The 24828-nt window shown below is 42.3% G+C and overlaps 1 protein-coding gene across 2 annotated transcripts in view; it reads right to left on the reverse strand.

The window, feature by feature from the left end:
* The window catches only part of LOC149081623 (uncharacterized), an 87637-nt gene that overhangs the window by 34382 nt on the left and 28427 nt on the right, over positions 1-24828 (reverse strand). For both annotated transcript variants that reach the window (XM_089237038.1, XM_089237037.1), the window contains exon 6: positions 5314-5457. In XM_089237038.1, coding sequence (XP_089093164.1) covers positions 5314-5457 — 144 coding nt within the window. The remainder of the gene's footprint in view (positions 1-5313; positions 5458-24828) is intronic.

The following is a 24828-nucleotide window of genomic DNA, read 5'->3' on the forward strand; positions in this document are numbered from 1 at the left end:
ACAGTGATGCAACTGATCAAGCCATTTGAGAGCAAGGGCAGAAACGCTTCAACTGACTTTTTTTCAGTACACTGAAGTTGGCTCAAATGCTAAAAGCCAAAAAATACGAGCTTAGTAGAGACGGTGAGACGAAATCGAAGAGCAATATTATCTGACGCAATAAAGATAGTTAAACAGTTATATGGAACAATGATGCCACAATGACAATTTATCAAGGAAAGAACGATCTAAGCTTTTCATTATTCAGCACGCTTCATCTGGCAGTCGATATTGGCAGTAGTCCCAAAAAGCTTCCCCACAAACTATTTCACACTACAATTCAAAAGTGCAACGATCGTTGTTGTAGCGATCAAATGCCCAGAAAAATATTCGGGGCATTATAGACGTTTTCTACAACACCTTGGATCTCACTAAAAAATTCCTGTATTTTGTAGAGCAGTACAGAGAACCAGAACTATTTTTCGAAAGCAGTTCGTCTAAAATCTTATTGAAGAGCTGCGTTCATCATACGCGTTGCCCTTGCGCAAAAGGAAACGTTCATGTGCTCTTGATCATGTAACTGTTCGTGAGCGAGCAAAATAATGAGTAATAAATAAAAATAAACGAGTCAGATGTCAGGTAACAAATGTGGAAACAAAACTTAATTTTTGCATGGGTTGTACAACTTCAACATGCGATGAATGTGCAAGAATAGTGAAAAAAATTGCTCGATAATCAAATTTCACTTATCAGTAAGAAATCAGTACTCTTATTAGACAGTATCATATTATAGACTTTCTCATACTTAATTTGACGTACTTATTTTACATCTTTGTCATATTATGGGATAACTGAAAAATGTTTTTGGACTCAATAGAGTAAATGTTTACTAAGTCATATTTTTACTGAATTACATCATTTTTTAGCTAATTTCGAAGCTCATTTTATATTCATAAACAAATACAATTTTCCATTATGAATATGCAATTAAACATTGAATAAGAGTAGGGGGAACCCCAGGAATCGAAAATAAATTCCCGTTTTCGCTATGAAACACTTTTTTCCAGTCTGGGTCAATTTGACCCAGTCCGCGGTTCTAGGTATACCGAAAGTGCCGCGGTTCTAGTGTTAAGTACGACGTCTTATCACCCAAGCACGAATGGCAAAAATGAAAGAAGTCATGCTACCATAGTTCACACGTTATCATGTATGGTAAACGAAACATCAGAATGGGATCAATGGCTTCCACACGTTTTAGTGTCCTATAGAAGTTCTATTCATTCGAGCACATTGGACACCGTTTTTTCTATTATTTATGCGAGACATGCCAATCTACCCTGATATACTACAAGACTAGGTTAAATTATTTTGCGTTTGACAACTACGCTGAGCAGATTTTACCTAGAATGCGCCGAGCGCACGAGATAGTACGAAAAACAAGCAGCTGGCGGTAGAGAAACAAGAGTATTATCGTTCTCGGGTGGCAACAGATAAAAACAAAGGTGGGAGATTTAGTTTATGTATATTTTCCGAACATACAAGAAGGGAATCGCGACATTTCACCAGGAAATCAAAGGGACCCTATCGGGCGGAGGAGCAACGGTACCCAGTTCTATTCAGTGTAAAAAATGTCAATAATCCTCGGGATACTCAGCTAATTCACGTTGATAGATTAACAAAAGTTAACCTAGCAAGGGAATTTTTGGACGGGGGAGAAACATGGAAAATATAGTTATAAAGGATCCTGTACCACAAGAATCAATACCGTTTGAGGGCAATAACAGTTCCAAATGAAGGGGATGATTCCGATAGTAATATCCTAGAAGACACTGGTGATGACCAACTACAGCTACTTTCATCCCTGCCTTTTGAATACCTACAGCCTGAAGTTAGACAATTTGATCTTGAAACTGTTTCAGAAGATGAGGATCCGATATCTCCCATTATACCCACAACTTCCCCTAATCAAACACGTCCAGTAACTCCTCTCCCGCCAAGCTCTACTCATACGTATAATCTAAGATGAAGCAGGGCGAGTAAAAACGGCGGTTCAGATTAGAACAATGCGTACCACAGGGACATCCAAATATAACGAGACAGCTGGCCTTGCTTCAAGTAGTTATGCTCATTCGTCTCCCAATTTCATTCAAGGGACCTTGAGCCCAGATTCTGACCAGGGATGGTCAGAATGGTTTCTCTCATGGATGAGACAACCACTAAACATAAATGGAACCGAGAAAACAAGGTTAGACCGCAATTGATCGTATTTCTAGTGCAACAGTTTTTGAATACAAGCTCATTTAACTTTTCATGTGAATTTTGTTTTTGTCCTCAACAATTTTGGTGTGCATATCAAAATATTCTCTAAAAAAATATTGTAATGAGCTGAGAGTGGTGATGGCAATTAGTTGCAAGATTTTTTTACCCTTTGTTCATTTCGCTGATTCAAAGTGAGCCTTCATGTCTGAATGTAGAATTCTCCATGCCGAATTCAAAGACAAACTCGTTTACGATGAGATCACCTGAACTATCATTGTTTCACATCTCTGCACTAATCGTCTTCACAGCTCCGAAAAAGGTACTGGCTCAATGTTGTGCTCATAAAGTTTACCGCTCGACTCGACGTATAACGATCCGATGTCAGAAAGTGCCACATACCTCGACGCAACCAGGGACTGGTAAAATTCAGGAACCCAATAAGCTGTATGTTATTGAGGGAAAGAACTACCACGTAGCTTAGCGGTTCTTGTGCCTGTTATACATTTTACCGAATTTCAAACACTTGCCTCTACCTAGACGGTAGCCGATTGACTGCCAACTGAAACGTTGGGAGGTCCCGCCACACTAAGTAGAGTAGCTTTCTCTACATTCACTAGACTAATTCTACTTATGTGAAATTACATAGACATTTAGTTACGTGCGTGAAAAACAATCCTGCTATAGTTTTCGTACTGCGGTTGGAAAGCTGTCTTAGGAGTGGATTCATCTCATCAGCGCATCAACAGATGCATAGTTGTGGATCGCGAGTGGTGTGATCGTAGTGTCATCGTAGACAGCAAGTGATGCTGTCTATTATCGTTGGTAAAACTCAGGTGAAGATGAACTGATCGATTGTAGAGAAATTTTCGATACAATTTGGATATTTCTTGATGCATCTATAAGAATTAGAGTGCTATTTGGTTGTGTTTTTTTTCAGCTTTGTGAATAACTATCGACATATTTTATTATCTCATTAGAATTATATAATTATTTTCTCTTTGAAAACTCGTGATATTAGTGACTGCGATATTTGAAGAACAAAGTTAAAATTTTTATTTTAATGTTCGGATGTAATATTGATTTCAGCAGAACGTTTTTCACTGACGCAGATTGATTTTATAGCTAGATACATTCTATCTTTGCATAGATAGGTTAATTAGGTATCAAGTAATTTCTTGTTCAGAGTGTTTCTTTTATGGTTGAATATGTTAATTGGTGTTCGAAATGTTCTTTGATAGGCATGTATAATTTTGTGGTGATAAGCATCTACAAGGTGCTGTGGTTCATTGCTCTGTAACAAAGAGGGGAAGGGAGAAAGCACATACGGAAATACCTCTTCTTTGATTGGCATTTACTACTTACCGTAAGTCCAAGGGAGGAGTGGTCAACCGATTCTTTGTAAAAAGAGATTGGGTTGACCTATTGTAGGACTTCGCCTAGTTTTGGTTTGGACAAGGATAGAGACGGCCGCGTTTTTTCCCCGAACCTGCTTGTTTCTCTGCAGGTTCTTTTCTAAGGGGGGGGGGGAGGAATGCAACAAGCTACTCACTAACTTGTTACATTAATTTGTAGTTGAATTTTAATGAAGACTTTTAGAATATAATTTTATTTACGACGCCAGACAGTCTGGGAACTGGGTTGGACTTTTATTCAGATATCGTGTATAGAAATAGGTGAGGCACCTATATGCACAGGTGTTACCTCCAACGCCTTTTGCAGATTCTCAGAATTGACCCTGCCCTTTGGGCAGTGGTACCTTGAGGAGTGGCAGATGGATTTATCATTGGTATGTAGACATCAGGGCAGCAGCGGGATTCCAGTAAGGGATTCTAGTCTGGGACCCAAAGGGGAGGGGGGTGTGACGTTTAGGAGACGGAACCAATGAGAGGGAAATAGGAATTTGAACGAGAAGGTGGTTGAAAGAACGAACTGGTCTTGATGAGAGGTGGTTGTCCGGTTTTGGGGTAAAAGTGGAAGGAACGGAACATGACGAAAGCCTGGGGTAAGTCTTGACCTATTGCTTTCTCCATTCCTCTCGCTCAAGGAGTAGCATAAAACATATGTACTGATTTATAAGTATAATATGCTCATATACATTATTTGTTAAAGCTGTAAATAATCTTTTACTCCGACCTGAGGACTACGGTTGAATAATTGAGTGGTATTAATTGGTATCTCCAGTATCAGCCCCAGATGCGGAGAGCAGCTCTGGGACAGCCCTGCGTCGTGTGGCGAATACTGCACGATTCTCAATTGCGCTTAGCCTTAGTCATTATCATGAAATTCTATTTACAACAGGCCCAATGTTGTACACTCCGGCCAGGTCTTCAATGTTGCCAGATTGCACGTCAGTTTCGCAACTTCATTTCAAAAAGTATGAAAATAAGATTGTCAAAAAGTTTATATTCCAGTGCTGCCGATTCACCACTGTGATAGTGAATGATCAGAAGTATTTTCCTTATATACCAGTAGTGTGCTGGTTACGATCACCATTTCAACGCAGTTCGCTCTAGTCGCATCGCTTCCATCGCCATGTACCAACGCCGCTTGTAAGTTAATGCAGCTTTGCCATATACCAATGATCCAGTAGCGTGCTTCGGCACTTGTTGTCCCGCTTCTCCTGGTCGCCATCTCGCGGCCTGTGCTGAATACCTTCATCTGAAAGCCCGAGGTGACGCCTTTTCTCCTATGAAGCAAACTCGCTGAGAAACTTTGGAACGTGACGTGGACTTATTAACGTAGGTTACATGCTGGACTCATCGCTGGGAGATGCTCCAAACGCTTGGACTGAACATACAAAGCCGTTCCGTTTTGAACTTTGAGCGCTAATAACTTTGAACTAATACTGCGAGAATCAAGCTTAAAATGTTTGTATAAAATATAAAACAATATTAAATTTAAGTGGAAATGAAAGTTGTCCGCTGATGAATTAATCGTTAGGAGAATAAAAAATTAAATCGGGAATGTAATTAGACGGTAAATTTTGGGGGGATCGACTGCGATTTACAGTTGGTTATATAATATTCAATCGAATTATGAAAGATAAAATTGCCAAGGACACAAATGTGAACATACTTTCCTTTCTGTTCTGTTCCACAGAATTACACCTTGTCGATGGCCAAGAAGTAACTTTGTTATCTCACCTCCAATGGTACCAAGTCCTAGGATGCCAACCTTGCGGGTTTTTTTTATATATCTAGGCTCTTCAAAGTTTATAATCTGTTAGAGAAAAATTGAAAAGAAACAATTCAAACTGTTTTGACCAAATTTCCGATCACAAAATCCTCATAGTATAGATTAATAACCACATCTACATAAAATGTAGACAAATCTAAAAGCTACTTCATTTCGTATCGTTAAAGAAACTGATGTATTTTGAATGTTTGACCACACCTTGACTACAGTGAAAATTGTATAACGCTTTCAAGGATTTGTAAGTTATGTAGATAAATCAATGTTCTCAAATGTTTTGGATGTGAGCGAGGCAGAGAAAACTGGAGGTAGAATTGCATACATGAAAACCTGCTAACTCGCAAATAACTATTTACAAGCTATATGCATGAAAAGTAAGGTTTTCGCGGCCATCATTTGATAAAAATTGGTTTTTTCGGGTTCGAAGACCGTCGTCCGTTTGAGTTCTCAACGTTTCCCCAACACTAGTGGTTGGCATCATCAGAAGAATAGATAAACTGGATCAAAGTCAAGTTTCCGGAGTCTCATGAAAGCTACTTCTCGGAAAGATAAGCGAGAGCTCCAAGAATTTTAGCCGAATTATTAAATTTTATTAAATTAAAAATTACTAGCCGAAATTAAATTTCGGCAAATTTTTATATATCTTTTTCTCCATTTCCTTTACCCTTCTATTCAAGAACATTTCCTACAAAATCCAAAAAAAAATATGAGGCATTTCTGATAATTATCAGAAATGGCTCTGAAAATAAAAATATTCTCCCTATATTTTCCTTGCTTTTTAAAAATACTAACACTTTTTCTTCCCCTAAAAACTAATATTTTATTAATAAATTGTATTTTGTATCATGTGACTATTTTCAGACAACCAAAAACAGGCACGCAACCAACGAATCAAGTGCGACCATGACGAAGAGTAGCCGACGACACGAAGCAGATCACTTTTCCTGCCCAAAATATTAACAAGTAATATAACTAACAATTTCGTCCAGACATGTTGAGCTTGAAAATTCCTGGTTAATTAAATGAAATATTTTAATTAACAGTGGGCTCCCCACTTAGACAGTGCTCCCTATTTCTGACCAACTTACAGGCATTTTTCACAAAAACACATTTGCTCTTGCCTCTCATCTTCACATTGCCCCCCCCCCCCCTGCGGGCCTGTTATGAGGGCAGCTAATGTCGTCAAACCGACAGGTACTGCCAGAAATCCCGCTATCTTGGCGTCCACTCAATTTCAAAGTTTCTTCTCTTCTATTAAAGCTGTTTTTGTGCTTGTATATTTCAATAGCCTCTAGATTCGTGGGAAGAAGTGGTGAACATTAGCTATTACCAGTGTTTTGCTAAACTGTACTGTGGTTGTCGTAAAGCGCATGCTCTGCCACCGCCGACTTTACTGTTTGGCCCATTCTGCAACATCGTTCGTGCTCTTTTATTCTCGTGGCCGCAGATCTTTTTGTGGTTCCAATATATACCTGACCACAGGTGCACGGTATTCGGTAGATCCCGGTGTTATATACAAATACAACGCCACAACAGGCAAAATGCCCAACGAGGTGGCTGATAAAAAGATGCCCATAAAAATATGGTTGTCATATGTTTCAAAAATACAGCAACCCAATTAAAAATGCAATTAACACAAATTACAAACAATATATACACATGATAAAATATTATACGATGCCCATAAAGAATACTTATGGTTGTCTTATTCTAAGAATGGATATCCAAAAAGATATAGGCCTTTTCCAGCTTTGCCTTACTACAACCTATTTCACCTGGAACAACATCTATGAGCATCTACGGATGGAGTAGCTATGGGAAGCCCCTTGAGCCCGGTAGTTGCCAACTTTATGGAAAAATTCGAGGAGCAGGCAGTAACAGCGCCTCTCAAACCAACAATTTGGCTCCGCTACGTTGACGATACATTCGTTGTTTGGGGGCATGGTGAAGAAAATCTTCACCGATTCTTGGACCATCTCAACGGAATTCATAGATCATCGAGTTCACTATGGAAATAGAGAAAGGACAGCTCCCGTTCTTGGACGTTCTGGTCAGCCGTCAAGGTCAACGTTTAGGCCACAGCGTCTATCGCAAGCCTACTCACACCAACAGATATGTTGGTAAGCTCTCCAATCACCAAAAACGAGGCGTACCGAAAACCTTGATCGAGAGGGCAAGAAGACTATGTGAAGGAAAAGATCTAGGTAAAGAGATTGAGCACTTAAAATCAGTTTTCCGCTCTAATGGGTACACAAAAGACATCAAAAAAGCCTTAAGCTGCATCAAGGAATCGCCAACGGAAAATGAGAAGTCACAATCAATTGGAAAAGCTGTGCTGCCTTTTATCCCGAGTGACGGCAAGAATCAGCAAGGTCATGAAAAAACATCATATAAAGACCATGTCCAAACCAACCAGAATATGCGAAATGCTGCGATCAGCAAAAGACCAGTTACCCTCTATCAACCCCCTATCAATAATCGTCTTCGCCGTCGTTGGGAACGGACGTGCTGTTATCGCGCTCCGCTCACCGACCAATAGAAGTTTTATCCGAAACCGTTGCCGGGGGATTACCGTAGGATTATCCGTCACGCCAGTGCGCCATTTTGTGTCTTTGTGTTTTTCTTCGTTCTCGTGAGTTTTACTTAGCGTGTTTATTTTTGGGTCATATTCTGCGGTGATTTTCTTTTTTTTTTTAGCGCACGTTGGATTGTGAGATAACTGGTTTTTTTTTTTATATTGCTCTCATTTATTTTAAATTTTCGTTGTGTATTTTCGATCGACTTATTTTTATTTTTCTCGTTCGCATTCCATTTCCGTTGTTTTTTCGCCAGGTTCGCTCGCTTCTTTGATATAAGTTGTAGGTTTTTGGACGTTAGTGTTAGCAAACAGTGTATACTTTTTCCCGGGTACTCTCAATAACTTTGTTTTCCTTCCATTTGGGCCTATTGTTGTAGTGTTAGTGTTTTGAGATAGCTAATTCTAATAAGTATAAATTGTACTTCGTAGCTTAATACTTTTTTTAGAGGGTGTTGTATTCTTTATATACATATTTATTTTATTCTTCGTGATTTAGTGCTGAGCATTCTACTTTACGTAATTTTTTCGTATAGTCTCTTACGTATATTTTGCATAGTAATGTATTTTACATTATTTTAATTTCCAGTTAACGTTTCTCATTTTCCTATTGTTAAGTATTATTATTATCTAGCTTTAGCAATAGTGTTAGTATGCCTCGACCTCGACTAGTGTGTAGAGCTTGCGACGGGAGGTTTCCCTGGTCTAGGGGTATAGTAGCTGATAGTTTCAATTGTAAAGGGTGCTTGGATAGAAAAAGGCTGGAACACTAGGTCGAAGCTTTACGGGAAAAAGTTAGGGTGCTAGAGGGTCCGGTTATAACGGACCCTCTGGTCGTCGAGCCACCTGTTGATGAAGAAGCAATCTCCACGAACAACGACATTTTAGAGGGCGAATGGGTGGTCGTGGATGAGGTAGAGGGGGATAGTGATAGGGGTTTAATCATCGGCGATTCTATGGTTAGGGAACTTGGGAACCGAGTTTGTAGGGATCTTCGGGGTTTCGAGCGCTGTTGTCTTCCTGGGGGGAAGATTGGCAACGTTCGAGACGTTTTTCATCGCCGAAAGTTGCCCTTGCGGGTGATTCTGTGGGTGGGAACAAATCAGGAGCGAATATTAGTGAGTCTGTCAGAATACCGGGATTTACTATTATCCGCTAGGGAGGGGGGTTCAGATGTGGCAGTGATTCCAGTGCTGCCAAGGGGTAGTAGGGGATATAGGAGTAGGATCCACCAATTCAATATAGGCCTGAAGGACATTTGCTCCTCACTTGGGGTCACGTTCTTGGAGCTTCCCGCATTTACCGATAGGTGGCTTCGTTCGGATGGGATCCATCTAAATAAGAGAGGGGTCTGGGAGGTTTACGATAGTCTTAGGTCAGGTTTTTTACTCCCAGACCACGTAGTCGGGAATGCGGGTTAGTTAATGATAATCACAACAGTACTGACGGGGAATTACCCACCTCTGACTTGGATGGCTTCTCGATTGACAACAAACCACCGGGCACATTAAAATGTGTTAATAAATGCCAGGAGCTTGGGTAACAAGAAAGATTTTTTAGAAACTATGATAGTTGTGGAGGACTTGGATCTTATAGCCATTACAGAATCTTGGGCAAACGATGGGGATGAATCTTTCTTACACATCTCCGGATACGATACTTTTTTGAGAAATAGATCCGATAGGAAAGGGGGTGGAGTGTTGATATACGTGAAATCATGTTTGAAGGCTAGAGAGTAACGTGCAGAGAAGTGATATTGAAACCATATGGGTTGAACTTGAGAACAAAAGACGTCATAAGCTTATTGTTGGGGTTTGTTACAATCCACCGAATAGGGATCAAAACTACATCGCCAAAATGCATGATGAAATTTCCTACATGTGTAAGCGAAAGAGGGTTCTCATACTAGGGGATTTCAATTACCCGGGTATTGATTGGGAGAACCTTTCATATGGAAATCAGTATGAAAGAGACTTTCTTAAGTTGGTGCTCGAAAATTTTTTGTATCAACATGTATCAGAAGCCACTAGGGGTACTGCTATTTTGGATTTAGTTCTTACTAGTTCTGAGGATCTAGTTGAACATGTTTCGGTGGGGGAAGAGTTTTCTTCCAGTGTTCATCGTATCGTCAGATTTCACTAACTTTTCCTCGGGTAAGGTTGATAACAAAAGACTGGTTCCTTGTTTTCGGAGAACTTTGATGTTTTGCGAAGGTTAGCGGAAGTTTTCAAAGACCGGTTGGAATCAGTAGGGGTGGTAAGTCAATGGGAAGAATTTAGTACGAAGCTGTCCTCTGTTTTGCACGACGTCATACCCTTTGTTCGAAAAAAGCGTGTTTGTACATCACACCCTCTATGGTTCACGGATAGCGTGCGGAACCTTTATCTTGAAAAGAAAAGAGCATTCAGGGAGTATAAAAGTGGACGAGGTGACCTATCATTGTTTACTGATAAAAGAAGACTTGAAGAAAGCGATAAGGGATAGTAAAAAGCAAGTTGAATCTAGGTTGGCAGATAACATTGGCTCTGACCCAAAATCATTTTTTCGATACGTCAATAATGGATGTAAGGGGACAGTTGGCCCCCTCTCGATAGGAGGCTCAAAAGTAGAGAGCAATGTAGGCATGTGTAGTGCTTTCAATGACTCTTTCGCGTCGGTTTTTAATGGAGATAATGATATTCGATATACGGGTGTTGCATGGGGTAATAAAACGCTCAACGATATTCAAGTGGAAGACGTGGAGGTCCTAAATCTTCTAAGAAATGTATGTGCAAGCAAAGCACCAGGACCAGATGATATCTATCCCAGGGTTCTCAGGGAAGGTGCTAATGAATTGTTGGGGCCAGTCGCACAGATATACAGGAGTAGTGTTGCTGAGGGTATCGTCCCGAGAGATTGGAAACTGGCTAACGTTGTTCCGATATTTAAGAAGGGTAGTAGAGAAGTGGCGTCTAATTATCGTCCAGTGAGTTTGACGAGCTCCCTCTCGAAAATTTTGGAAATTATCAAAAGGCAGTTTGTGAAGTGGATAGACGAGAATAATGTATTGTCGGATAATCAGCATGGGTTCAGGAAGGGGAAGTCATGTGTAACTAACCTCCTTTGCTTCTATGATTACGTGACTAAGGCTTTGGGTAAGAGCAAAAATGTCGACGTTGTTTACCTTGATTTCCAGAAGGCATTCGATCGGGTCCAACATGGCAAACTCTTGAAGCGTTTACACGAGATTGGAATAGGGGGCAACTTGCTGAATTGGATAGAATCGTGGTTAAGAGATAGGTCGCAACGAGTTATGGTGAACGGGGAATTCTCTGGTTGGACAGACGTCACAAGTGGAGTTCCTCAGGGAAGTGTCCTTGGCCCCATACTTTTTCACTTTTTATCGACAAACTCGATCAGGGTATCGATGGAATTACTAGCAAATTCGCAGATGATGTGAAGCTAATGGGGGTAATCGGAAATGAAAGCGATAGGGAGTTGCTCCAGACCAACTTAAACAAGATTGCAGCATGGGCAAATGAATGGAGCATGACGTTTAGCGTTGATAAGTGCATGGTCGCTCATTTTGGTTCGAACAACCCACGGTTCTCTTACGAGTTGAATGGTGTCACTATCCCGGATGCAACTAGAGTCACCGATTTGGGAATTCTCATTGACGAGCGACTTAGGTTTTCTGAACATTGTTCAGCGGTTGTCAAAAAAGCGAATACAATGCTTGGTCTCATTTTCAAAAAGGTCTCTTCGCGTTCTCCTAAAGTCATTCTTCCGCTTTTTCGAGGCTTAGTTCGTCCTGGACTGGAGTATGCTGTAAGGTTTTGGAGACCATACCTACAGAGGGACATAGACTTGGTTGAAGGGGTGCAGAGAAGAGCTACGCGTGTCCTTATTGGCACACAGGGCTTGAGTTATGAAGCGAGACTTCATTTTTTGAATATGTTTACATTGGATGAACGCAGGTGTCGAGGAGATATGATCGAAGTGTTCAAAATTTTCAATGGGATGGATAGGATGGACCATGAACTTTTAGTACACCGCCAATCGACTGCTTTTACAAGGGGACACCAGTATCGATTGGTGAGGGACAATGCAAGGTTATGGTGTCGCAGGGAATTTTTCTCCAATAGGGTTGTTAATAAATGGAATAGCTTACCCCCGGAGGTAGTAAATTGTAACACAATTGACACGTTTAAAAAGAAATACGATAAACATGTTGGGGTAAATCGAGAAGCTATCCATTCTTAGAATAAGACAACCATAAGTATTCTTTATGGGCATTGTATAATATTTTATCATGTGTATATATTGTTTGTAATTTGTGTTAATTGCATTTTTAATTGGGTTGCTGTATTTTTGAAACATATGACAACCATATTTTTATGGGCATCTTTTTATCAGCCACCTCGTTGGGCATTTTGCCTGTTGTGGCGTTGTATTTGTATATAACACCGGGGATCTACCGAATACCGTGCACCTGTGGTCAGGTATATATTGGAACCACAAAAAGATCTGCGGCCACGAGAATAAAAGAGCACGAACGATGTTGCAGAATGGGCCAAACAGTAAAGTCGGCGGTGGCAGAGCATGCGCTTTACGACAACCACAGTACAGTTTAGCAAAACACTGGTAATAGCTAACGTTCACCACTTCTTCCCACGAATCTAGAGAGGCTATTGAAATATACAAGCACAAAAACAGCTATAATAGAAAAGAAACTTCGAAATTGAGTGGAACCAGAATAAAATTTTTTCGAAGATTGTCTGGCCCTTTTGCGGGTGAAATTGAGTAACGATAACGATGGGAATTTCTGACAGTGCCTGTTTTCTTAAACACTAGCTGCCCTCATTTCAGGCCCGCTTATGGCCGTTGTGAAGTGAAAGGCAAGAGAGCAAATGTATGTGTATTTGTAAAGTGCGTGTAATTAGGTAGAGTCGGGTAAATTTAGACAAATTCAGGAACTTCGCTTTCAACATGTCTGGACGAGCTTATTAGTAATTTTACTTGTTAATATATTTGGTTACGGAGTTTTAATGTTCCATTTGGAAAACTCGCTTCTACTGGCAAGTTAATCTCTAGCTTCTATCGTGCTAGGATAGTCCCGGCTTCTTTTTGAAATGCCTGGAGTAAAGCTCTTATCTTTTCTCGAGCTTTTTTGCATGATGGTTTTCATGTATGTTTTCGCCATTTCATACATTTCGGCAGCTTGCTCTGCGCTAGCATTAAAGTCAGTCCGTTCCAGATTCCGCTAATTCGCGCGGCTGTGTGTCGGACGTCCTGGCAACCGTACTCGCGGGCTGGACGCTTGCCGGGTCGGCCTCTTACGGGATGTTCCGGTGTCGGCCTTTGCCTTGGGAGGACGTCGGCCTTCCGGGCCTGCACTTCGGTTCCAACGTGCTTTTTTCCCGAGCTGTGTCGCTGCTCGGTGATGTCAGCACTAAAGTCCGTAGAGCTGGACTTGTGATTTGCAGCTGCTTCACTCTGCTGCTCTGGTTCCGTAGCCAAGTCCGTAGAAGGATTTCGGCCAATCGCGTTTTTGCTGGTCTTCATTTCTCCCAGCGATATTGATATTTTTCTGTCATGGTATTTCTTCCAGACGCTGTTCGGGAGAAAGTTGTATTTGTGTAGTTTCTTCTGGATTTTCTGAAAGTCGCTGGCTTGATTGTTTGGGCTTTCTCTGGGATATTTTGCGTTGGTGGTGGAATGTCCCGTTTGTCCCATAATTTTTAAGCTCTTTATATACTTCACAACCGCGGAAGAGACTTGTGTGATTTTTCCCGCAGTTATTGCAGGTTGGAGTATCCACTCCTTTTACGTTGCCGTACAGTTTATCATGTGGGCCCGCACAAACCTCATTTTTGGAGGCTCTCGCACCCGTCGCCTCTGTCCCCAGGTTAATCGATAGTCTGTTTGGATTTTTCCGAAATTTCTCAATCGATATATCGATTAGTAGGAGCTCCGTTACTTCGAATATTCGCTTCGAATCCTCATTTCCAGGCAGGTCTATTCTCCATAGAGGCAATATTCTACCTCTTGTCCTTTTCCTTTGGGAACGTAGTTGCGAGACGTTAATGGGAATAAATACTTTAGTTCGGACTTAGTCTTTCAGATCTTCAACAGGGAGTGTTGAATCTAACCCTTTGTATAACTACGCTGAGGGCTTGGGTATCTGGCGAAGATTACTTGGTGATCTCCGTATCACTTTGTTCCAGAACTTTGAGGGTTGACCCGTAGTCTTCCGTGCGTGTTTGAAAGTAATACTAATGAGACTAGTAGAGAAGAGTCTAAGAGGGATAGAGAGCCTCAGAGCCCCCCAGCTGTGCCAACCATTATCACAACTCATATGGACGAAAGGAACAGCAACACACAAGGGTTCGAATATAGTAAGAATGTCCGTCCAAGTCCAACAGCAGTGAGGCACACGCAGTTGCCTCATTCAACTTTTTATGTGGAGGATAGTTGGACCGATAAAACATTGATGCCATGGACACCTCCGAAGCCGCAAAGACTGGCCAAGGCGAGAAAAGCTAGTACTATTAAGGGATGCTCAGCTGATAAAAGTACTGAAAAAGACGATTGGCCCCTATTATGCCCACTCTATGATCGAAAAAGAGAAGCCGAGAGATGATTTGAATACATCAGAATTCACTATGAACCCTACCGAGAAGCGACTATGGTCTGACGTCACCAGAAGCGGAAAAACCAGCACCCAGTGGCTCAAACAACGAGTCACCTTAAAAAAGCGGACGATTAACAACAAACTCAAGGACAAGAGTACGTCCCAATCCGAGTCCTTTACGCAGACAGTATCTAAGACACTTGGCAATGCAAATGAAGGTCAGTCTACTGACTTTTTGTCTTGGGCGGACCGTTGTGAAGTTTATGATCAAGAGACGAAGATCTGTCCTAGCGACACCAGAGCTATCGGGCATGCTGCATACGTAACCCGTAATAAGGCCTTGAGACGCGATATGCAGAGGAACAGCGAACCATATCAGCAAAAATGTCATACATTCAACCACCATGCGTTATCCGAGCATTATGCCTATATTGATGGTGCAAGGCGTGGGCAGTCACGGCCACATTGCCATACATACCGTCAGCATGAATATGCTATACGACACTGGAGACAACGAAAACATGGTCATTGGCCAATGCCTAGTAAAGGGCTGAACTGGAGACGCAATCATCAGACAGATAGCTATAATTACAACATGCTGAATGGAAAACACCGCAGATTCTGGCAGCTTGATCATTATAATAAGACCAATCGACCACAAAATTCTACTTACAGCAGGTCGGACGACGGCGATAGAAATGAACCTGCTCGGTGTGTGGATTGCGCGCTCGTCAATGTAGCTTATCACTATTGTTTCAGCACAAACCATCTATCAAGAAGCAGGGCATGCCCCAGCTATCTCCTCACTATAGGCTTGCGCAATACCGGAAAAAACATTTCAGTGTGAAGAAATATACTAGCGATGAATACCATATCTCTCAGCAAATGAGATAGACACGGCTGCTTCAGATCAACTTCGATAAAACTGCAGCCTCATATCTATGGCTTAAGGAATTCAACGTAATACGAATCACAGTAAAGTAAATACAATCGTAGCAAGATGTGTACGAATGACCATTTAGTCGACAACCAACGTCATCTAAGACATCAAGAATGAATGACGGGGTACCCAGCAGCAGTTGTGATCACAATTCCCTGAGGCTCCTCCAAATAAATATGGACCGATCAAAAGAATGTACCCGGAACTTGGTGACGTTCTCGAAGAAGAATGCAGTGGATATTCTGCTTATTCAGGAGCCCTGGCTTCATCGCGGTGTCATGTGTGGTTGGCCCCAGGAATGGTCCAGATGGCAATCCCTCGACGGGAAAAGCGCTATTATAGTTCCTTCCATATGCATTCATCCAGCAACCTTCAGAATTGGCCGACATCTTGTAGCTGTACAATTAAGTCTGCTGCATAAGGAGCTGGTTCTCGTGAGTGCCTACGTCTCCCCGTATGAGGATGTGGAAGATACGCTTAAGGAGATGGAGGAAGTGTTTAATATGTCACCAGGGATAGGGAAAATATTCTGTACGGATCTGAACTGTCACTCTTCGCTCTGGGGGTATAAGGATACAGATTCCAGAGGAAGATCACTACAGGAATTTCTAGGAGGTTGCAACATGTTTTTATTCAACTCCAGTCGTACAGCTCCCACGTACGAATTAAAAGGAGCACGGGGTTGGCCCGATTTAACATTCACTACATCCGCTTCAATTATGGAGGAGGTTACCTGGTCAGTGGGAGGCGATGACTCTTTCAGCTCCCACAAATACATTCACATGTTCTTGAGAGCTGCTTATTGTTACCATAACACTCAGACAAGGTACAGAACGACGACAAGGTGGTTACACAAGCTTATGTCAGTAGTTAAGCCGATTGTCTGAGTTGCATCATCGAATCAGCCACGTCGCAACCGAGGTCGATGTGAATGCTGCGGTAGACAAATTTATGTTCCAACTTCAGTCATCATGCGCCGACAGCCTGGGCTTCACACAGAAGAAAATGTCCCACATAAGTTGGTGGACGCAAGAGCTGGCTATCGAGAGGAGAAAAGTAAGAGCTTTGGAACGCAAGTTTTTGAAGGCACCGGAGAATACCAAAGGTGCAGCGAGAATCTCATAAAAAAGCCAAGGCGAAGTATACGCGGCTGGTGAAAAAGACAAGGGATACGTGTTGGGCGAACTTTTGTGCCGAGCAGAATCGCCCTTTTGGACCAGCGTATCGTTCGGTCTTCAAGTGTCGTCGAATCTCGCCGCAAATTACTATGCGTCAAAGTGGTTCAAACGCTACAATCTTGGAAGCGGCTGAACTCCAGCTTAACACTATCTTCCCGGACCCCACAGACGATATAATCTTGGTACCACGATCCAGTAATACTTTGAGTGGCGACCTCCCAATCTCGACATCTGAAGTGCTGCACATCGTGGAGAAATTAAACAACCGCAAGGCTCCTGGATTTGACAACATAAGTATCCCTATATTGAAGTCACTCTTCAAGAGATACGCCACAGAGATTACATCTATCTTCAACAAACTACTAGAGATGTCGGTGTTCCCACATCATTTCAAAATAGGTAAACTGCTTCTGCTCTTGAAAAAGATAGGGACCCGGATTCTCTAAGGTCATATCGCCCGATATGCCTGCTGCCTACTATAGGGAAGGTTTATGAGAAAGTACTGGTGCAGAGAATCGTATTTCACTTAGAGAAGGTCAATTGGATGAGTCCTCTTCAGTTTGGATTCAAAGCTGGCGGATCAGCAGAAAAAGCTATCACTGAACTCCTTCGAATTATTCGACAGAAGCATGTCCTGGGCCAGTTGACCGCAATAGTCTGTGGACATACGTGGAGCTTTTGACTCCTTGCGACACGAAGTCATTATCAATCAGCTCCGAAGAATGCCTCTCCGAGAACCTGGTGCGTACAACGGAGAACATGCTACAAGGTAGACATATTACAATGACCACCGATGGCGGCGTTGCAATCAAAGCCCAGCGGAAAGGATGTCCACAAGGTTCTTGCAGCGGTCCACTCCTGTGGTCTTTGGTCCTGGACACTCTGCTTAAGCTTGATTGGGGACAGCACATCCATATTCAAGCTTTTGCGGACGATCTGGTTTTTGTGATTTCTGGTGCTAATCACGACGACATCACTACTGAATCTCAGCTTGCGTTCAACCAACTGACTAGATGGCTTAATGAGAATCATCTTGAGATGGAGGCCGAGAAGACGAAGTTTCTTTGGCCCCATCCTAAGAAAAATAAACCGCGCATTATAATCAACAATATCCGCATTTGGCCTTCGAAGCAAATAAAGTATCTAGGAGTACATATAGATAGCCGGCTTAACTTTATGCCACACTTGATGAAACAGATTGACAAAGTTCATGAGACTCTGCAATTGCTGCGAAGAGTTGCCGGACCACGGTGGGGCCTCCGACAGAATTTCCGGAATATGCTCTACAAGTCGGTGGTGCAGCAGCAATTATCTTATGGATGCGCTTCTTGGTATCTGGATCCCACGCAGAGGCAAAGAAGAGCTCTGGATATCGCCCAGAGACCATTTCTGCTTTATGTTTCAGGGGCATACGTCACCACGGCCAACGCAGAATTATATGTAGCAACTGGGAATCCACCTCTCAGTAGTTTTCTTGATTACGAGGCGCGCAAAACACGACTGCTTCACCTCGACGAGGATATTGTGGTAGCAGCTAGACGACTGCGAGTTGCAGACTTCGAAAAGATGCTCAAGACCTGGCCACAGCACCCAAGTATGGACATAGTAAACCAGACAATACTGTCCAATAGTAATCTTGCGATAGCGCCCGATTACCTTATTAGTTTTTACGGATGGTTCAAAGACTCCAGAAGGAACCGGTAGTGCATTCGTGGTTTTGCGGCAGGATGACTCGTGAAGTATCTTGGATGAGAAGGCTTGCTACTGAGACCAGCGTCTTCCAGGCTGAGGTATATGCAATTTTGCATGCAGTTCAATGGGCGCAATCCGAACAGCACCCAGTGCTCATATTTTCAGACAGTGCATCTAGTCTGTGGGCCATAAAAAATCCACGTTCACCGTATTACAACGTCAGAGATTCGTCGCATCCTGTGTGGGAATCCAAGAATACGGTTGGCCTGGGTGAAAGCGCACTCTGGAGTAGCTGGCAACGAGCAAGCTGACCAACTTGCTAAGGAAGCCGCTAATCTTCAAACTCCAGGTGAACACCCATGGCCAAGGAGCTTTGCTCAACGCTTATTGCGTGAGGATCTGTTGAAGACGTGGCAATGTAGTTGGAATTCTAATGCGGCCAAAGACGCCTATAAAGTCCAACGACGGGTCCGTTGGCACCATTATGTTTGGCCCAGAGAAAAGATAATAGTGGTAACAGAGCACGGTCCATTTCCGGTTTATTTCGAACGGTTTAAGCGCTCAACTCACTCTGCTTGTAATTGTGGAGCTTCTGGATCTCTCTGGCACTATGCAACGCAGTGTCCAATGACGGCTCAGTTCCACTTTGGTAAGATGCCAGAGTCTTATACCTTAGCCTGGAAGATAAGGACCCTTCGTAGTCCTACGAACTTTCACCGCCTCATAGGTCTTGTCAGGTTTCTGGAGCAGAACGTTCACCATATGCACGACAAAACCAGAGGGGCACGTGAACCGAGAGGAGGCACCGACCCGACGTATGTGCCATCAAGGGAGTGCAGCAGTCAGTTGAGACAGTACGATTTGCGGCCAAGACTCAGGAGTTACTGACGTCACGCACCCGCCCTCGCGAGAGAGCGGCAGCCAGGCGATTATTTACAACTTGCGGCCTAGACGACGGCGGGCCGATACTAGACCGATTCACTACTGAAGACCGATACCGACAATCGAACTGATATGTGGGAGTTGGACAATGGATGGCTGTGATTAGCTGATTTACTCTGCGATTCGAAATTTTATATTTATTATTGACAATCATTAGATTTAGATTATTGACAATCATTCGATTAACTGACGATGGCAAGATTCTTATGGGAGGGCTATCATCGCATAATCTTCTTTATAATTTCGATTGTCGATTGGCGTTTTATACAAATACAACGCCACAACAGGCAAAATGCCCAACGAGGTGGCTGATAAAAAGATGCCCATAAAAATATGGTTGTCATATGTTTCAAAAATACAGCAACCCAATTAAAAATGCAATTAACACAAATTACAAACAATATATACACATGATAAAATATTATACAATGCCCATAAAGAATACTTATGGTTGTCTTATTCTAAGAATGGATAGCTTCTCGATTTACCCCAACATGTTTATCGTATTTCTTTTTAAACGTGTCAATTGTGTTACAATTTACTACCTCCGGGGGTAAGCTATTCCATTTATTAACAACCCTATTGGAGAAAAATTCCCTGCGACACCATAACCTTGCATTGTCCCTCACCAATCGATACTGGTGTCCCCTTGTAAAAGCAGTCGATTGGCGGTGTAGTAAAAGTTCATGGTCCATCCTATCCATCCCATTGAAAATTTTGAACACTTCGATCATATCTCCTCGACACCTGCGTTCATCCAATGTAAACATATTCAAAAAATGAAGTCTTTCTTCATAACTCAAGCCCTGTGTGCCAATAAGGACACGCGTAGCTCTTCTCTGCACCCCTTCAACCAAGTCTATGTCCCTCTGTAGGTATGGTCTCCAAAACCTTACAGCATACTCCAGTCCAGGACGAACTAAGCCTCGAAAAAGCGGAAGAATGACTTTAGGAGAACGCGAAGAGACCTTTTTGAAAATGAGACCAAGCATTGTATTCGATTTTTTGACAACCGCTGAACAATGTTCAGAAAACCTAAGTCGCTCGTCAATGAGAATTCCCAAATCGGTGACTAGTTGCATCCGGGATAGTGACACCATTCAACTCGTAAGAGAACCGTGGGTTGTTCGAACCAAAATGAGCGACCATGCACTTATCTACGCTAAACGTCATGCTCCATTCATTTGCCCATGCTGCAATCTTGCTTAAGTTGGTCTGGAGCAACTCCCTATCGCTTTCATTTCCGATTACCCCCATTAGCTTCACATCATCTGCGAATTTGCTAGTAATTCCATCGATACCCTGATCGAGTTTGTCGATAAAAAGTGAAAAAGTATGGGGGCCAAGGACACTTCCCTGAGGAACTCCACTTGTGACGTCTGTCCAACCAGAGAATTCCCCGTTCACCATAACTCGTTGCGACCTATCTCTTAACCACGATTCTATCCAATTCAGCAAGTTGCCCCCTATTCCAATCTCGTGTAAACGCTTCAAGAGTTTGCCATGTTGGACCCGATCGAATGCCTTCTGGAAATCAAGGTAAACAACGTCGACATTTTTGCTCTTACCCAAAGCCTTAGTCACATAATCATAGAAGCAAAAGAGGTTAGTTACACATGACTTCCCCCTTCCTGAACCCATGCTGATTATTCGACAATACATTATTCTCGTCTATCCACTTCACAAACTGCCTTTTGATGATAATTTCCAAAATTTTCGAGAGGGAGCTCGTCAAACTCACTGGACGATAATTAGACACCACTTCTCTACTACCCTTCTTAAATATCGGAACAACGTTAGCCAGTTTCCAATCTCTCGGGACGATACCCTCAGCAACACTACTCCTGTATATCTGTGCGACTGGCCCCAACAATTCATTAGCACCTTCCCTGAGAACCCTGGGATAGATATCATCTGGTCCTGGTGCTTTGCTTGCACATACATTTCTTAGAAGATTTAGGACCTCCACGTCTTCCACTTGAATATCGTTGAGCGTTTTATTACCCCATGCAACACCCGTATATCGAATATCATTATCTCCATTAAAAACCGACGCGAAAGAGTCATTGAAAGCACTACACATGCCTACATTGCTCTCTACTTTTGAGCCTCCTATCGAGAGGGGGCCAACTGTCCCCTTACATCCATTATTGACGTATCGAAAAAATGATTTTGGGTCAGAGCCAATGTTATCTGCCAACCTAGATTCAACTTGCTTTTTACTATCCCTTATCGCTTTCTTCAACAGTCTTCTTTTATCAGTAAACAATGATAGGTCACCTCGTCCACTTTTATACTCCCTGAATGCTCTTTTCTTTTCAAGATAAAGGTTCCGCACGCTATCCGTGAACCATAGAGGGTGTGATGTACAAACACGCTTTTTTCGAACAAAGGGCATGACGTCGTGCAAAACAGAGGACAGCTTCGTACTAAATTCTTCCCATTGACTTACCACCCCTACTGATTCCAACCGGTCTTTGAAAACTTCCGCTAACCTTCGCAAAACATCAAAGTTCTCCGAAAACAAGGAACCAGTCTTTTGTTATCAACCTTACCCGAGGAAAAGTTAGTGAAATCTGACGATACGATGAACACTGGAAGAAAACTCTTCCCCCACCGAAACATGTTCAACTAGATCCTCAGAACTAGTAAGAACTAAATCCAAAATAGCAGTACCCCTAGTGGCTTCTGATACATGTTGATACAAAAAATTTTCGAGCACCAACTTAAGAAAGTCTCATACTGATTTCCATATGAAAGGTTCTCCCAATCAATACCCGGGTAATTGAAATCCCCTAGTATGAGAACCCTCTTTCGCTTACACATGTAGGAAATTTCATCGTGCATTTTGGCGATGTAGTTTTGATCCCTATTCGGTGGATTGTAACAAACCCCAACAATAAGCTTATGACGTCTTTTGTTCTCAAGTTCAACCCATATGGCTTCAATATCACTTCTCTGCGCGTTACCCTCTCTAGCCTTCAAACAGGATTTCACGTATATCAACACTCCACCCCCTTTCCTATCAGATCTATTTCTCAAAAAGTATCGTATCCGGAGATGTGTAAGAAAGATTCATCCCCGTTTTATGTTTAGAGTTTAATCACCTGTTATATGATTTTAGATTGACGATCGTCTTCATATATATATATATATTTTTTTGGTTGCCTTCGTATGAGGCGACAATGTTTTGTTTTTATAATAAAACTTTCCGGATACACCCACCCTTCGGGAACGCTTCGATATCTCTGAGATGGGAAGCGGGGTGTGTCCGGTCTTCAAAGGTCAAAGTCTTCCGTATCGTGAAAGTAAATTTTGTAGTCGCCGGGCACTAATTTCACCTTCACTTGGTGTCGGCATTTTTCTTTGATGTTATCGGCTACGTTCCGCCAGTGACGGTCAGCCCGCACAGTGACCGAGTGCACGCGGCCTGGAGTTCGGGTTGATGCCGGCTGTTCGCTGCTCGGCTTCCCGTCGATGAATTCTTGGGCGGGTGGGGGCCTGTTCGCCGCTTGGAATTGAGTGGAGCTCTCAGAAGAACAAGAACCTTCCCCTTCAACCACTAGTGTTGGGGAAACGTTGAGAACTAACTCAAACGGACGACGGTCTTCGAACCCGAACAAACAATTTTTATCACATAGCTTGTGTTTGTATACTCAAATTTTACAATTTCAAAAAAAAAAAAAGTTTCTCCCGGGTTGAAACATTGCTACAGAATTTCCAGCGAAAGCTGCTCGATCAATCCCGATTTCCCAGAGCAAAACTAGAAAAATGCATAGGCGGAGATAGACATGGAAGTCTGGGGGGGGGGCAAGGCCATTATTGCTGGGGGGCACGATGATGTCAATTCACATATACACATTAGATCAGTCGATTCCACCTTTGATGCTAGGGGGGGGGGCAATGCCCCACGCCCCCGTATATGTAATCTAAAATCTTCAGATTTGCTTTTATCATCCCTCGAAAAAGGGGCCGTTCAAGTATTACGTTAGCAAAATTTTAGCCATTTTTGACCCCTCAGCAAAATTTCGTCATCACTGCCCCCTAACGCATATTGGGGATCAGAAACATACGTGGGAGGGGCATAGGGGTCTCGTGCGCCTTCCTTCCCAGACGAAAAAATCATTTTTAATGCAAAAAATATCTAAAAAAATTAAAATTTCGAAAGAAAATACCTTTATGTTATAATCGATTTCTGGTAATTTCAATGCTATTTGAAAGGTAAGAACTCAAAATTTATCTTTCAGAATTTCATTGCGACCCACCGTTCAAGCCATATATGGTAAACCCTTGACTCGCGGACCAAATGTGGCCCTGAAGTTTACCTGATGTGGCTTGCCCCCCCCCCCCAAACCTAGTTTTGTAAAAATGAAGAGGCATATTTACAAATCGCTTAAATAACCTGTGGCACATTTTCAGATCACTGAGGTAGGTCTCAAAGATCACTTTCAAAGATCACCTAAGGAACCCGCGACAGTTACAGAACACTTAAACGATCTGTGGCACATTTAGAGTTTAGAGATCGTTGAGTGACATGGCAGTTTTAGGCACTTAAGGGGTCCCAGTGCGGTTCTACATATCTCTCAAGTTACCCGCGGAACATTCCCAGATTACTCAAGTGATCCGTGGCATAATTAAGAATCACTGGAGTGATGCGTGGCATAGTTCCAGAGCACTTGAAGGATCCGTGAAACATTTAGAGATCATTAAAGTGGCTCTATAGGACAGGGTTTTCCAACGTGAAAGCTCGCGCGGAAACCCTGATGGTAACGAGGCTATTCCGCACAACCCTTAACAAATTTTGAATATTTCTTCAATGTACATGGTGTCCTAAAAGGACGAATTCACTCTGCGAAACAAGAATCCTCACTTGCAGTAGATAAGTGTCAAAATATATTTGAGTTACACATAGTGTGACCATATGATCCATATTTTACGGGGCAGAATTATTTCATAATCAGTTATTTCATCATTTTAATAAAAATGTTAATTTGTCAAGCTTTCTAAAAAACTCACTTTGAAATTTTTAAATCGTGAATTCGTTATTTTAACATGAGCTATGGATCAATGGAAATGTCCGTTTGTTTTTTCATATCGTCATCCTAGTTATGCACATAGCTTTAAATGAGCACGTTTTTCGTTATCCTAATCTTTTCTCCATTCATTTTTCTCATTTTCAATAAACTAATTACAGTTACAGTTCACATCCGATCCCGAACGGCTTTTGTTTCTCACCGAGAGGGGTTTGAACGACAAACGTTTGGTGTGCACACTTTCAATAGCAATGTGCTGTTTGATTATCATGGCGCTGCTTTCGCAATAGTTCCTTTTATCAGAAAAAGCCCTATGAAGGACAAAAGAGGGTATTGAACACGACATCTGAGCGTCTTGTGGCACAGTTCACGAGTATCTTATCGACCTAGGCGACCATATTTCACTGCTATGCAATTTGTATTTC

This window comes from Pholcus phalangioides, unplaced genomic scaffold (genome assembly GCF_987345545.1).
Source record: "Pholcus phalangioides strain wild (caught in Gottingen) unplaced genomic scaffold, Ppha-v1.0 ptg000009l_1, whole genome shotgun sequence".
Lineage (NCBI taxonomy): Eukaryota > Metazoa > Arthropoda > Arachnida > Araneae > Pholcidae > Pholcus > Pholcus phalangioides.